This window comes from Halichoeres trimaculatus, unplaced genomic scaffold, assembly GCF_033239565.1.
Source record: "Halichoeres trimaculatus isolate MK-OKI-2021-1 unplaced genomic scaffold, fHalTri1.1 fHalTri1_scaffold_7, whole genome shotgun sequence".
Lineage (NCBI taxonomy): Eukaryota > Metazoa > Chordata > Actinopteri > Labriformes > Labridae > Halichoeres > Halichoeres trimaculatus.
Window position 1 is genome coordinate 11,749,746 of NW_027437185.1, and position 15,965 is coordinate 11,765,710.

Genomic DNA, 15,965 nt, shown 5'->3' on the forward strand with positions numbered 1-15,965 from the left:
CTCCAGCTACAGTCAGCTACAGCAGGAGCAGAGAGACAGGAAAAGAGGCGAGAGTTAGAGCGTGAGATTTGAGTTATGCAGCACTAGATACAGCATCAGTGACAGGAGAATGTTTGGGCATCAGATAAAGCTATTTTAGGAAGAAACTGTCAATGTATCTCAAAAGACATGCCAACAGCAGTGATCAGAGGAGACCTACATTATGATTTCGACAGCCTGGGATGTAAGATAGGATTTGTTTTGTACTTTTTAAAGGAGCGGGGTGGCCGTTCAAACACTGAAGTTATTTTTACAAACTATCACAGGTAAAGAAGTGACGGCCTGTTAAACTGAGAGCGGACATGTATGTGGTTTCTCTTCTTCATGACAGAACAGTGATTTCCTCTCCTTTTCTCCACTCCTGTATCCATGAATACATGAAAACAGAGTTTGTTCATCTTTTATTCATATAAGAAGTGGTTATACAGAATCAGATCTGCAATTCTTCCTCATCAAGCTGGATTCTGTGCTGTGGTTCGGGTATACCCTCTTCTCCCGGGCTGCTCACGCAATTTAATCAACATAGGCGCTGCTTTTTCCAGATTGGGCTGTTATTTTTTATAGTGCCAAGAAGATTTAGGGTTTCATAACTTCTCACACTGCGTAGGGTCTATGCTTCAAGCGCTGCACAACTGTAGGCTGCTGTATAAGTCAACTATGGTTATTTATCTTCTGTGTGAAAGTTTTAAAGAGCTGACATCATTTAGTGTCTTCATTCCTGTATTGTGTGTGAAAGCATGTGAGTCCAACAACGTTATAACGGCTATTCCTTCAGTTCTTTTCCACTCTTTGTGTTTGTCAAGCTGAGGCTTACTGGTTTTTAAAGGTTTTTTTATTTTTGTTTTTTTATCTTATTTTGTTTTATTTTTATTTTTTTCACAAAAATACATATATACGCCTAAGAGTAGAGTGAGAGCTTTCATGGTGGAACTGTAGTGTCTTACAGGTTTGCTAAACTGTACTTCCTACTAATTTCTACCTCAACAACAACAACATGATATTTAACTAGAAAATCACTCAGAGAGCGCAGACCTCCACCAAGCATATTGTGATTGTCAGCAACACTTTAGTCCTACTTTAATGTTATACTCCCTTTCAGCAGACTGTCTGCTACAATTTGGTGTTAGTTACAGGTTTGTGCCATAATTTGTGTCCTGACCGTGTTGAAAATTATGATGACCCAGTACATATTTCAAATTCCAGATCTTAGTATCCAGAATATTGTCAGGATCTGGATCGTACTTTTACATCTGTCAGAAATTATGGTGACCTTGTCTTGTATTGTTTTGCAAAGCGATCCAAACATTTATGGTATACGTGGTGAAAACAGCCCTATCTCACAATGATAAAAAATTCTTTTAAAAAATCCTGGATCCAGATGGTGATCCTGATCACCTCCCGAATGTAATCACTTCTTCCTTATCCCATTTTGAACATTTCCTGAAAATTTCATCAAGATCCGTTTGTTACTTTTTGAGTTATGTTGTTCACAGACAAACAAACAAACTCTTCCAAACATGACCTCCTCGGTGGAGGTAATGAACAAAGTTTCTCCATGTTATTGAAAAAAATTCTTGGTATTTCTCTCAGTTTGGGTTAGAATGGCTTCGTTTGACTTCTGATTTATCCATGTCCAGGTGTTATTGTTTGTACCTGCTCTGGCAGAATTTATAACATTCTTACATATGCTGCAAGGAAGACTGTTTTTTTCGCCATGAATGAAAAACCAAGATTTCCTTCTGAATACCTGACGTGTCTGCTTCACCCTACAAAATGACAATTCTTGCAAATATGAACACTACATCTCTGTTTCTAAAACACAACTGTTGCTTCAACACTTGCAGGCATTGAACTGGACCAATTATGGACTCTGCCTTATTTTTAAGAAGATTGAATAATAGGGAAGGACCCTGTGGATTGTGTTTTCTTTCATATCTGTATGTTTAATTTTGTTAATAGTGCCTTTAATGGACGTGTGGACCAATGTTGTGCCAAGCTTTTTGTGTCTGTGCTCTTTTTAAAAAAGGAAAAACAATAAATATATCTTTAAAAATAGTACTAAACCAATATTAATCATGAACTGGTCTGTGAGAGGAAGAGGCCACTGATTGTTTTTAATTTGTTGGAGGAAGGTCAGTTACTTCATTCTCAGATATTTTTAGATTAATAACCAAAATTCTGATTTTTTTACTACAGAATTGTGATTTTAAAGTAAAGGAAAAAAGTCAGAAAAAAACTTTTTTTGTATCTGTTTTCTGTTAACATGTATGCTGAATCCAGAAAAGCTGTTGGTCCTGCAAAGGTTGAAAAAAAAAAGACACCTATTTAAGTAACTGCAGCCAAAGCAGCGTTTTGATGCCAGTGTTAAGCAGAAATAGGAAAGGTGTGTACAGCAGTGAGTGTCCTCAGAGCCTGGCTGTGATTGGTCAGCTCTGAGTGGACTGTAGTTATAGATTGGTTGGGCTGAGGGTGTGTGTCTGCCGACACGCCCCTTAGCTCAGCCTGTCTCTTAGCTGAAGCTACTTCTGTCTGAAATTTTCCTCCTATATCAAACAGGAATCCTGCTCAGCTGTAACTCATTCACTGAAACTCTGTCAGAGCTGCTTCCACTCAGAGAAAAACTCCAGCAGGTCCCGGCCAAAACTGAGCTGTCGCAATTAACAAAGAGGGAACAATTTTGTAATACTTCACTTAAATTTAGAGGTTATTTGAGATGTAAACATACTCGCAGGCACATTACACTGCATTTGTCTTCAAAGAAGAGTTTGGAGTTGTGTTGAAACATCGTTAAAACAGATATTTTCTCAAAGCTTTTAAAGAAATTAGACTCATATGATTGAAAAAGTGTTCCTTTAACCTGGTGACGACTCCTAGAATTATTGGTTCAGGCAAATCACTTGAAGTAAACATCCCCTTATTGAACCTCCATCCCAACATTTTTACCCTGGGTATAATTTACACAGCCTGCATGGTTTTAGGTGACCATACGCAGCGAAACACCTGGAACAGACAGGATCTGTTTGTGCTGACATTACACAGATGTCAAAACGGTGACAAACATCAGTGTTCTTATGGAGCTGCGGAAATTAAGAGGAAGCTGGTTACACAGCGCATCCACAAGAGCATCACACACTCTGACACACTCTGCAGTGTCTAATTATATTGACTTTCTCTCTGTAAATCTGGCTTTTAGTGTGTGTGTGTGTGTGTGTGTGTGTGTGTGTGTGTGTGTGTGTGTGTGTGTGTGTGTGTGTGTGTGTGTGTTAGCAGGTGAATCAGCTCATAAGAGGGTATCTCCTCTCCTCAGCTTATCCCTGCCTGGAAAATGTGTTTCAGACAGGAGCCATAATGCAGGAGCGCTGTCATAAATAAATGGCTCCACTATTTTAGCATGTCACAGAGGTAAAAATAGAACGTTGTGTCTCTGAAATGCTGGATGAACCCTTTACTGAGACATCTGTGTGACTTCTTACACCAAGCAGACACGAGTGGGTTGCATCAGGATGATGCTGACTTTGGATTTAAGCAACAAAATGTGTCGAGCTGTTCGAAAGGTTTTGTTTTAAAATCATGAAACATCGATCACAAATCAACCTGAAGGTTGTTAGTGTTTTTGTGTGGCTGAATTGTGTTACCCGATAATCAATAAGATCGTAGTCCTCACTCTTTAGTGCAGCAGCTAGGTTAGTGTTTCCTGTGTGTGTGTACATCTCCGTTCAGACTGACCACAGGATGAGCAGCTGCTTGATTAGAGTGACATCACGTTAAAAGCAGAATAAAACCAATCCTAACAACAAAGAGAGGCAGAGCAGCGTGGAGACAGTTTGCTAAGATTTAAGGATAATCTTCAAAGAAATAAAGTGAGAAGTGAGAAATCCCAAACATTACATAGAATCATACTAGTTTTGGTTTTGGTCGGAGCAGCTCATCCTGTCACTGAATGTTTCTTGTTCATGTGCAGATTAAAGGGTCAGCTTCCAACTGTTCAGCCCTGAATAAGTAAAGAAATGTGACAACAAAAAGAGAAAACTATTAAATGACTTTCTACCTGTAAGTTATTCTACAGTTTTCACAGGAGTGTGCAGCAACTGCACCCAGCTTGAGCTCATACACACAAGTTATTCCAAAAACAAGAGTGCTACAGGAGTGTGTGTTGATTTGTGAGGGAGGAAGAAGATCAATGTCAGATATCCATGATGGAAACTTGCAACAGGTTCAGTGCGGTGACTTCCAACAGGCTGTCACTGCAGGATGTTTACCACATTTCATATCTGACATGTTACACTGGAAACTGTGCAGAGTTTAGAGAGATGTTACCTTAAGGAAAGGTTGCTGTCCCTGATTCATTCCTCATGCTCTCCCCCTCTCCCTCTCTCTCACACACACACACACACACACACATCCATACACACACTCAGGCGCTGCTGTCCCTGGCTTTGCAGGCTACTTCACTGTAAGGATGTGATGATGCAGATCTTGCTCGGTGTTTTATGATCTCCCCTGATCATCACTTCCTCTCCTGGTCGTCAGGAGGCTCGTGCAGTGTGAGGCTTCACCTCGGGTCTGTCAGGAACATGAGACCTGTCTCTGGCTCCATCAGAAGCTCTCTCAAACACACACCAACACTCAGTCACTCAGTCTCTGCACGGCTCCTTATTGCATTATGGGTGACCGGGTTATGGAGGAGGAAGTGTCAATCGGCTGGAGCGCATGCATGTGTTTATGTACGCTAAAACATTGTATGTGGACTACACACGCGCACGCGCACTCCGAGCGGTGACTGTCTCCTTACATCACCATGGCAGCTTCAGTGGCCCTTAGAGAGCAGTGTGAGTGTATGGCAGGTATAACGAACAGAGAAGCCTTAAACTTACCGCAGTCCTCGCACAACACTCTCTCCACATCCTTCTTCAGCTCCGGCTCGCTGGTGTCAACAGGGGCGTAAGATGCCTTAAACACCAGGGGCTCGGCAGTCGGGTCCATGAAAAAGATATATCTGTGGTCCTTCTCCACCGTGGTGCACGGGGCCTCGGAGCCGAAGTCCCCGACGGTCACGAGCTGCTCCCTCTCGAGGCCGCCGCTGTTGACGGGCCACACGTCCAGCACTTTGACATTCACACTGTAGGGCTCCCGGGAGGAGACGTTCTCCGGGGAGGAGCGCACCTCGCCCTCAATGACCACGGCTGATCGGTACGCCCGGTCCTGGAGGGAGTTGAGACTCGGGGCGTAACAGGCAAAGGAGACCCCGATGACCAGCATGGAGAAATGCACTGGATCAAGCCTCATGCCGTCAGCCTGTGCTGTGCTGCAGTGCTGCTGGGTGGCGGAGCGAGCTGGAAGAGAGAGACGGCGGCGAACGGGCTCCGGCAAAGCAGGCAGGGCTGAGCGGCAGACCTTGTGGAAGTGTCCATGCCATCTGTGTCTGCCGCTTCTTTCCCCATACGGCTGCTGGCCTCAGATGGGGAGACACACCAGCCTAAGAACCGGAAACGGCCCGCGTCTGCATGCTTAAAAATGTGATTGCTGCATTCTCCTTCACCAACCACCCTCCCCCTCTTATCTCCTCTTTTCCTGAAAGGCAAAACAAGACTCGTAAATTAGCCTCCCCTCGAATCCAGCTCTAAAACCTATCTCTCTCTCCCTCTCTCTCACTGCTTCCCCCTCTCCCTCTCCAGCTAATAGGCTAGCATCGCATGGGTGGGCGCATTGCCTCTGTGGAAGGAAAAAAAGCAGTTTGCGCGTACAAGGGAATCACAAGAAACGATACGCACTCGACGCACACGCACACGCAAGGTCGGGTCTTTAATCCACTTATTTCGATCGTCAAAAGAGTCCCACCGCTGAAAATCCGCTGGCGAGGAAGCGACATACAGAAGAGGAGAGAAAATCAGGGAGAAACAGACTGACAGGATGAGATAGCAGCGGTTATCCGGTGAGGCGATGCAACAGTAGCGCGCACCCTCCAGCCGCGTCCCCTGCGCCCCTCATCAAACGCGAGCGGCTTACGTGAGCAAACATCACCTGCACGGTCACTGGCGTCGGCTCGCCACGTCCTGCGCAAACACCCTAATGACCCGGGCACCCACCGGTGCACCGCCACAGACCCAAGCAGCATGTGACCATGCCGGTCGACTGTGTAAAAGCTCTGCGGGAGGGTGTAAGAGAAGACACCCAGCAGCACAGAGTGCGTCTGTAGCCAAGCCCCGCACGGCGCCCACTGTGGATCTACAGTGCAAGAGGTGCAAGGGGGGCTATAGGCGACTACAACACACACTGCGGATAGTTGTTGCGATGACTAACGCTGCGATTTTCTCTCAATGGATTCCTCAGTGTATCTGGGAGAGATGGAAGTTTCGACTTTTCAGCGTTTTGCCTTTTGTCAGAAAGCACATCCAAACCCTGACACGTCCCACATTTTACTTCATGACACTTCTCAAATACTGCCTTTGGTATGTCAACACGTGGAAACACCAGATACCACAAACCATGGAGAGAATTAACCTAATACTTTCCCAAACATCTTGTCCAGCTACAGCTCATTAAATCACCTTTTACTGAATAGATTTCCACCAATCAAACACCAGCTTTGCATACTTTTGCACTACTTTCCTATCACCAAGGATCCCCTCCTCCCACCAAGCAAACCAGCCCCTTCCTCCATCTCTGTATCCATCAATCAAGTCATTCATAAGATTTGCCTTTCCTCTCCTGTCAGGAGCAGTGCGCCCTTCGCTAGAGGTCAGAGCTCCTTTCATTGTTCATGCTGAGAAAGGGATAAAACATAATGTCATGTAGAGGACAAGTGGGACATTTTTTTAACTACAGATGACTTAGATGATGAAGAAAAATGCACCAGGGGCTATTTTATCACAGTAGGCTCCTACATCATGGCCCCACTCACATATTCCCCCATCAGCAGGGTCACGTCGGGGACCAGCTCTGTCCATGGTGCTGAAAGATTTGACAGGTTTACAGCTGTGTCCCTACAGGCCAATCACATGAAACCTCATTTAGATTGAGGTCTGTCTCCTCACTGCAGGTGTCCTTCTTCTCCTTGATATATTATCCTGAGATTCAAAGAGTCATCATCTTTCACAGGGCAGTAAAGCCACAGTTTCTCCCACATGTTTTGTCCATGGTGTTTAAATGTTGAGGTCAGTGGGACTGTGTCCTCACAGCACTTCTTCAAGAGGGCGATTCAGCTCTTTGAATCTTTGATCTTTTCTCCACCAACCCTCAGCTCTTTAGTTTCCTGCCAAAATCCCACCTATGTTTGTTCCTTTATTTGTCCAGCCTTTCATTAGCTCTCATTGAAAGACCGTGCACAAGATATGGGAAATTTCCTAACAAGCCCTCACAGCGGATCGTCCATTGACAAAGCAGAGGGATGTGAAAACGGATTCCTGTCGACTGACTGACAGACAGGAACGGCCTCCATGATTCCCCTGATACGCATGCTGCTGGGAATGATTAGTCTGCTTGTTTTTGTTCGTGTTTGTTTCAGAAGGGTCTCAGGGACGTCATTTTGACAACCTCTGAACAAATCTGCATAGGTCAGACTGAACAGAAAACTGTCTTATTAACACATATAGCTGCTCTTTTTTGTTGCTATCTAAAAGAAAGTTTCCTTATTGCAGTCTTTCTACCTCTTTTCTACATCAACAGTATGACTTTTTTTATCAACTTTGTTTTATATCAACTGCCTGCTGCACATGGGTCTGAAAGAAAGCACTCACTAAAATTGTTAACCCCACTTTTCTCTGCTGTGTGAAGCCATTAAACTGGAGCAAAATTCTATTAATGATTCAAAATATCAGGCAGGAAAAAAAAATCAGATAGTAATTATTTTGATACATGTGATTAAAACTGTTAGTGACTGAGGATTTCTGTGGACTTGTTGCCAACAACATGGACTCCAGACAAATTTAAACTGATAGGGCAGAGACATTTCATATATATATATATATATATATATATATATATATATATATATATATATATATATATATATATATATATATATATATATATATATATATATATACATATATATATATATATATATAAAATAAACATTAAAAAATTAACATCTATTCATCATATTTTACAATCATGTAGTACAATTAAGTTCCTATTAAATAATCATCCTTCAGGTTTACTACATCACTCTGTAGAATAGGGCCTGTCCCTTTAGTGAGGTTGTTGTCTTGAATAAGTGTTACAGATTATTTTAGGGGATTCAATAAATTAAATAAAAAAAAAAAGAGCCATATAAAAAGTTCATTTAGAAAAGTTTTATGGGCATCTTAATAAAAGACTTCCTACGTGCCTATACAAACTAAATAAAAAAGATGCAAAACTGAGATGCTGTCCCATGTAGGCTATACGTATACTTATGTTTGTTTGTGTCCCTCATCGAGCTCTCACAGGACCTCTGAGAAACCACAGCTTCGGATCAGGTCATATCAGGTAATGAATCATGATTGTTCACGGTGTATCATCCCCCCTCACACACAGCTATCATAACTCATTCAGAAATGTTCATCTCACCCCACTCCCCTCCTCTCTGTCTCTAAGCATGGTGCTGTCCATGGTGCTGAAACCCATGCAGAACTGTCCGTGGTGCTGAAACACCCAACCAAGAGACAACCACACACACTTTGATTCCTGTTCAGCCTTTTTTTTTGCTGCTCAGTCACATTTGATCTCAATGAGGACCTTTCATGTAAAGCCTGAACGTACACCATGTGTCACATGAGAACCATTTGATTCATGTAAGCCTTTCTCTGCTTCTGTGCTGAGTCATTTGGACTTTGCAGCTCATCAGTGTTTACTAGGAATCATAATGAAGTGTAATTATAATCATGTTGTTAAAAAAAAAAAAAAGGTGATGGTGTGAGGGCTGTGGGCACATCATCCATTCTCTTGTTTCCCAAATGTGTTCTAGTTTGAATAAATTACTGAAAGCAGCTCGTTTTGAATCATTTAATTACAAAGTAGAGTGAGAGAACTAAAACATGATATTTTGTCTGACCAGTTCCACCTTTTTTCATCTTTGAGCACATTTAAAACTAGGTGTAGACTGAGTTTTTGTAAAATGAACAGGTAATGTGAAAATAATAGAAGCTGCCATGAATGGATAGCTGTTGATACTGCAGAGCCTCAGACTGTGTGGGAAAGTTTAATTTCAGGAACAATATTCAGATACATTAAAGGATGGGGTGAAGTAGTGTAAAACGCTGCAGAGCAGCGCGCTGGTCTTGAACGCAGCCTGCTCTGAGTAGTGTAACTCTGACTACAGTTGCTTTCATTTTTTTCCTCCTCTCCTCTCTCGTCTCGCGATAGAGCGGCGGAGTGGTTTGACGGGCAGTCGAGGTTGCAGCAGGCAGGCAGAGGGAGACGGTGGAAGGTAAAGCAGGGAGGCAGCATCATGGCGGACAGAGACAGTGGCAGTGACCACGGAGGGCCCACCGCAGGCCCCGGCTCGCTGCCCCCGGGTGCGATGGGTGCCATGTCCCGGCTGCAGCACGACACCGAGGAGCTCGCCTCCAAGCGCGTCGACATCCAGAACAAGCGCTTTTACCTTGATGTAAAACAGAATGTTAAAGGCCGCTTCCTAAAGATAGCCGAGGTCGGAGCTGGGGGAAACAAGAGCCGCCTCACTCTCTCCATGTCGGTTGCCGTGGAGTTCCGCGATTATCTCGGGGACTTTATCGAACATTACGCCCAGCTGGGCCCGACTAATCCGGACATGGTGCAGGATGAGCCCCGGCGAGCGCTCAAGAGCGAATTCCTAGTGCGGGAGAATCGGAAATATTACATGGATCTGAAAGAGAACCAGAGGGGGCGGTTCCTGAGGATCCGACAGACCGTTAACCGGGGGCCCGGATTGGGAAGCGCACAAGGCCAGACTATTGCTCTGCCAGCGCAGGGTCTCATCGAGTTTCGTGACGCTTTGGCCAAACTCATTGACGACTACGGCGTGGACGAGGAGCCGGCGGAGCTCCCGGAGGGCACCTCTCTCACAGTCGACAACAAGCGCTTCTTCTTTGACGTGGGCTCCAATAAGTACGGGGTCTTCATGCGGGTCAGCGAGGTGAAGCCTACGTACCGGAACTCCATTACGGTTCCGTGCAAAGTGTGGTCCAAATTCGGCAACACCTTCTGTAAATACGCGGAGGAGATGAGGAAGATCCAGGAGAGGAGTAGAGAGAAACGGGCCTCCGAACTGCTGTCTGAGGGCCCGCACGGTGGAGACGACGGCGAAGATGACTGACGCGGATTTTAAAAGAGCAGAAACAAAACAACAAAGACAAAACTGAACTCTGAGTAAACGAGACTTTTAACTGTAAAATAGAGAGAGAATCTCCAAGGGAATCACCCCACACACACAACCTCCACAGTTATGGCAGCACCTCAGCTGTCTCCTCGCTCATTTTACTGGATGTCACCCCACTTACCACCCATGAAACAGTAAGCCGCTGCTATCAAGGATTGAATTGTAAGATACGAACTGTTTCCTACTTGATTTAATGACAATGAAAAGAGTGTTTATATCTCTATCAAATGACAGATTTTGCACACATCAAAGCTATTTAAAAAATGTTGAAATGTTTTCAAACTGGTCATATGCTAAGTTTTAATCAAACATAAAACCAGAGGTCTATTATATAAATGACAGTCTTCATGTAGAGCGAATATTTGACATCAGCACAAAGAGAATATATTGTAGACTTTATGAAACCAAAACCTGATACCAGATGTATAGTTTATTATAAGGTACGCAGAATTAATATGAAAGTGCTCAAAGGTGTATGCACTGCAGAAGGCAGCACTACAGGCCTGTAAACACCTGTCAGCATGCGTACAAGCTCCTGTTTGAAAGAAGTTTGGCATAAGTGGGCTTTAAGTAGTCTTTAATGTGACTCTAAACACAGTGGGCTGAGAAAGCTCTCCTCTTACGCTCTCTTATGACGGAAAGGTCCAAACTCAAATTATGAATTGCCTATTTTGTGCGCCTCAAACGAATGGGATGAATCTATTTCTGAGCTACTTTATTAAATATCAACCCTCTTGCACCATGTCCATATAAACTTTAATGAAAAAAAGTGCTAACTTAGATGTAATAATTATGATTTTGTGAATCAGCTGTAAAAAAGATCCTTATTAAGATACCCACGTTTTCTGTGGGTTAAGTTTTTTCTTTGTTTCTTTGTTGTTTTTTTCCTCTGGGGGGTGGGGGATGCTAAAGGATAAGGTCCACTCGTGGGAGCGCAAGGCGTGGAAACAAAAAAAAGACAAAAAAACAAAAAAAAAAAGAAAAATGCGTCAGCGCAGAGCGCGGCAAGGCAATGCATCCTCTCTGACGTCATTACGACCCGTGCCTTATACACTCCACTCGTTTACGTGTTCTCACGTGGATGGTCTGTGACCTCGACCGCTGTCCGTTTTTCATTTACGAGTGCTGTTATGTAGGCTGAAATATATTCTCGCCAGGGCTGCGGGATCACACCCCTGGGGTGCGAGGAATCTGGGTGGCAACAGCAGAAGTTAGCTGAAAGGCTGCATGGAGCATGGGGCCAACGGTGGTAGAGGACAGACACAGAGCTCCAAGCCGGATCAGGCCCTTCAGAAGATTAGGTGCTACTGTATTGACGTAAACTTTGGAAACCAGAGGGGGGGACGGGGGCTCCATGTGATGGCCCCCTGAACCCCAGAATCCCTAGCAGCAACCCTGGCCTGAAGGCCTCTCACAGAGTAGAAATGTGTCCGCCTGGATCAGGAGGACGACCCGGGATGTTCTGCCTGTGGCAGCACTGGGTGTGTGGAGGCTACGTACACTTTATGCACCATAATGTAAAAACAAAAAAAAACAGCAACAACAAAAAAAGCTAAATCAGGAGTGGCTGGATGAGGCTGTTCGTCAGAGGTGAGATGGATGCCGTTAAAGAGCCAGGCAGCCAGCCAGCCTGGCAGGCCAGCCGGCCAGTCCCGTACCGTCAGTCCGAGTGCAGTCCAGTGCATGTAGAGGCTTCTCAGTGCCGGGCTGAGGCAGTTTCTATCTCTTTATGGTGCTACAGCCCCTTTATTGCTCCACGGGGGCCTCGCCGTTCAGAATATGTCACTTTTGCATTATTTTTCTTGGAATCCTCTTTTTTTTCTTCAAAGTTTTTCTCCACATTATGTTGTCCACGAGGTGTCAGGTTTCTGCCACCCAGGCAGAGAGGAAGCCCCTGACTGGTGTAGGACATTTCATATTAGTGTGCAATATTGTGTGCGTGCCAATAGCGGCATTGTATCACGTGTATAGACTATTAAAAGACGAAAAAATGTATAGGCAATGTGATCAGTAGATATTCGAAAGCATGATGATAAGGTTGATGCACCTGCATTTTATTTCCAAAATGTGAAGTCTCTCTTCTAATGCACTTCCTCTAAAGTGAAAAGTCAGACTCGTAGTGAGATATTTTCCTGTCATGTTCTGTAAACCAGTAGGCTGCCTTGTTTGTCTATCAGTATGCGTAGACTAGGTTGGGTGTTTTACGTCCCCTACCAGAGAAACCTTCCCCGTCATTCCTCCACTAACAAACAAACACAAGCAGCAGACAGTAATGGGTTATACCTCAGTCTGTCAGCTCAGTGTGGGGGCTATGCTGAAGTTAAGTAGTATCTTAGGCTTCGGGTCTGGATGTGGCTCCCACACACACACACACACACAGTCTCTCCCTGTTTAGGCCTCATGATGCTATCTGAGTGTTTGGGACCTCTCGAGTATCTAAAGGTGTGTGAAGGTGTGCAGGTTTCCCTGCTGTTAGAGTCTGTCACCTGTGAGAGAGCTGAGCTGTCCGTCTCATCACGGGTGAACTTTATTTGGCTTTGGCTCGTCTGCAGTTTAACATGAGTTAAGCAATCATGATTGAACCAAGGACACCTACAAAGAAGAAGAAGCTCGTTATGCTGATCACAATCCTTCTCTCGTATTCCTTCTGTGCGTCCTTTCCTTCGTTGTGACCCTCTCAACCTCCAGGCTTCCACTAGTGTGAGTTTTAACAAATAATGCCCCCAAGTGGTTCCTCTTCCTCCCAGCTTTATTTAAAGCAGGTCGGGCTACACCTCCTAATGCGACTGAGCTGGTTACAGGCCGTGTCAGAGTAGCATGCCATCAAGGTGGCATGATGAGGAGACACAGACTGCATGGATCGCAGCTTAAGAGACCTCAGCTGGATAAAAGCTGCTAATGTTGTTACAGCCTGGGCCTGCCAGACAGACCAGATATCTGAGGCTAGATTAAGGTGGAAAGCACTCGAGGTAAAGCAGAATCAGAAGTCCTTTGAATCCTTGTTTATAAAAGTTGATCTGTGTTTGATTAGGCATGGCTGAAACAACCCAGCCAAGAAAAATGTTGAAGACGTTTCCATCTGTTGTGCACAGGACTCTTTGGCTCAGGTTGTCTCTGTGTTCTGGTGAAAGGCCTTATGAAGCCTGGCACTGCACTGTAGGGGGGGGGTTTACCAGCAGCGGCCAAGCACGACCCACTGACCCGTCTGTCAGCCAGATCCAGTTAGTGTTTTTTTTTTCTTTCTGCGTGGAGACGAGGAGGAAATCTCTGTCCCTTCTAGATGAGCTGACTTTATTTCCTCTCACTGCCCCTTGAACTATTTAAAGACTTTTTCCATCAAACACATATACAAGCCACCAATGACTATGTGCCCAGCAAAGCACATCTGAGGTCGTTCTGAGTTCATCCTGAGTTCAACATGAATCTGGACTTTCTTTTTGTGATTCAGCACTTACTCTCCAAAGTGTCCTAGCTTTAGCTCGATTCAATTCAGGCCTCTCAGAGGCTCATGCTACATGAAGACTGGAAATACGACACTTCCTTTCTCTCTTTCTCTTACGGCCAAATATAAGGAGAGCCTAAACCTGCTCATAGTTCACTTTATGAATGCCTCACACGATTAAACGCACACTTTTTCTTAAAGATTAAAGACGTGTCTTGTTTTGTTAGAGACTGTATTTGGCAGGTGCTACTGGGTCAGTCGTGTTTTTAGTGCAGAATGATTGTGTTGTGTATCATGACTTGTCTATATAGGAACGTAGCTTTACCTGAATTACAGAGGAGGGGCGGGTACTTGTGACTTTTGCTGAAAACAAATGTGATGGAATGTGATTTCTCCGTTTTTGAGACCTCACCCGGTGTCACTGCCAAACCTGGCGTGACCTTGCAGCCATGATGTAATCACATGATATCGTCGTCATCCATTTCTGGGACTCAGAACAGTTTGGAGAAAAGATGTTTTCCTGTCCTGCTTTGTGTTGGCAGCGTCACTCGAGCTGTGTGCTCTGTATGCCTGAAGGTTCACTGAAGCATTGACTAAAATAATGTCTTGACTTGTGATGCAGCAGCAGCAGCCATCGTAGCAGTCTGATCATGATGCTGAGCTACGTCTGTAGAGGTTATCACGTCTGGTTTCATCCTCAGAAGACACTTTTCTGTCTGTTACATACAACATGACTTACACATTTTGATTGGTGGTGGTGATGATAAATCTAGCTGCAGTAGTAACTTGTTGCATGCACTCACCGTCAGATTGCTACCATGGCTCCGGCTGTAGGCGCTTTGTTTGCTTGTTCCCTGCGTCTTGAGTTGGAAGATCGCACTTCCCTCCATGTTTCTGACTGAACTTTAACTTCCACATGTGTACGACTGGTGACAGCGAGCTTACCTGGCTGAAATGTGGGTGTAGAAGTACGGTCTGAAAACACCTCCACACACTCTGCTCTGCTTTTGGTTTCAGTGTTGTAGTCTTTCATTGGCCATTCAGAGTTCCTGGTTAATCACACAGCCAATCGCAGCCTCTGGTCAAAGCCAAGCACTATATGACTCACCACAAACCACTGACAGAGGAGCTCATTCAGCACGCTTTCTGTTTGCACACACACACACACTCTCTCACACTCACACTGATTCGTAGGGTCCATCATGTCTGCAGATTGTATAGGCTACTGTTGTGTTTCGCTGTAAAGAAGTTCTCTCAGACGTTGTGACGATGTTGGGAAACGGATCATGGATTTTAAGGGATGGGGTCAATGCACAATGAACATATCCCATGTCACCATTCGGTCTGAATCCCTTTACCATCCCCATACGAGATAATATGTTGTATCTTTCAAAACTATTTTATCTGTGGCGTGTGTGTGTATATATATAAATATATATATGGTTTGTTATATATGATGCTCCTCCTTTCAGAAAAATATAACATGTAAACAGGAAAAACATATTGCTGTTTTTTTCCTTTGTATTTTATACTTACAGAAAGCATTGAATAAAAATGGATAAATACTTGCACTTTAGATATATTAAGAAAATAAAAATCTGCATATTATTTTTGATAGGGATCTCACATTCAAAGAGTATCAACTACAGGCTTTGTGACTATTGCTGGACAGAGATGTATTGAGTTCTACTTATTGAAGTATATTTTGTCTGTGTGTCAGAAGGTTTACTAAAGTAAATTGCATGATAAAGTAGTGCTACACCGGTATTGTTCTTTTTTTTCTTTTCTTTTTTCTTTCTTTTTTTTTAGTTGGTAAAAATGTCTGAAAACTGTGATAACAACCCTCTTGTATCATGTTTAATCTCTCCTCACCCCTCCTAGGATATTTCTTACTGAAATATGGCCTTTCCTGACTACATGACGATGGTGCTTACTTTGGCTTTGACATCGAGCTCATTCTCTACATCTCAACATCATCATAACTCGCGTCCTTACACTTCATTACTTTCTGTTATGTACTCTCACTACCTTATTAAATTTCCGTTGATGGCAAAAAAAAGAAAACGCTGTGCTGTTTTGTACATTGTTGTTTGTTTTAATGTTTGGGGAGCCTTGTTGTCTGAAAAATGACTAATCGCGCAATAA

The 15,965-nt window shown here is 43.9% G+C and overlaps 2 protein-coding genes and 1 long non-coding RNA gene across 8 annotated transcripts in view; 2 read left to right on the plus strand and 1 right to left on the minus strand.

Moving 5' to 3' along the window:
- The window catches only part of nrg2b (neuregulin 2b), a 68,959-nt gene extending 62,863 nt beyond the window's left edge, over positions 1-6,096 (minus strand). For 4 of the 6 annotated variants that reach the window (XM_074674919.1, XM_074674918.1, XM_074674915.1 and 1 more), the window contains exon 1: positions 4,914-6,096. In XM_074674919.1, the coding sequence (XP_074531020.1) occupies positions 4,914-5,325 (412 nt within the window). In that variant the 5' untranslated portion in view covers positions 5,326-6,096. The remainder of the gene's footprint in view (positions 1-4,913) is intronic. The other 2 variants (XM_074674917.1, XM_074674916.1) reach the window with 1 other exon arrangement.
- Positions 1-8,695, plus strand: part of LOC141793995 (uncharacterized) — a 34,346-nt gene extending 25,651 nt beyond the window's left edge. Inside the window, exons 2-3 of the long non-coding RNA XR_012598455.1 lie at positions 8,460-8,508; positions 8,617-8,695. This is a non-coding gene — a long non-coding RNA (uncharacterized LOC141793995). The remainder of the gene's footprint in view (positions 1-8,459; positions 8,509-8,616) is intronic.
- A 674-nt stretch (positions 8,696-9,369) lies between these two features.
- On the plus strand, positions 9,370-15,965 carry purab (purine-rich element binding protein Ab). The gene has a single exon (XM_074674921.1). The coding sequence runs from the start codon at positions 9,470-9,472 to the stop codon at positions 10,313-10,315; it is 846 nt and encodes a 281-aa protein (XP_074531022.1). The 5' UTR covers positions 9,370-9,469; the 3' UTR covers positions 10,316-15,965.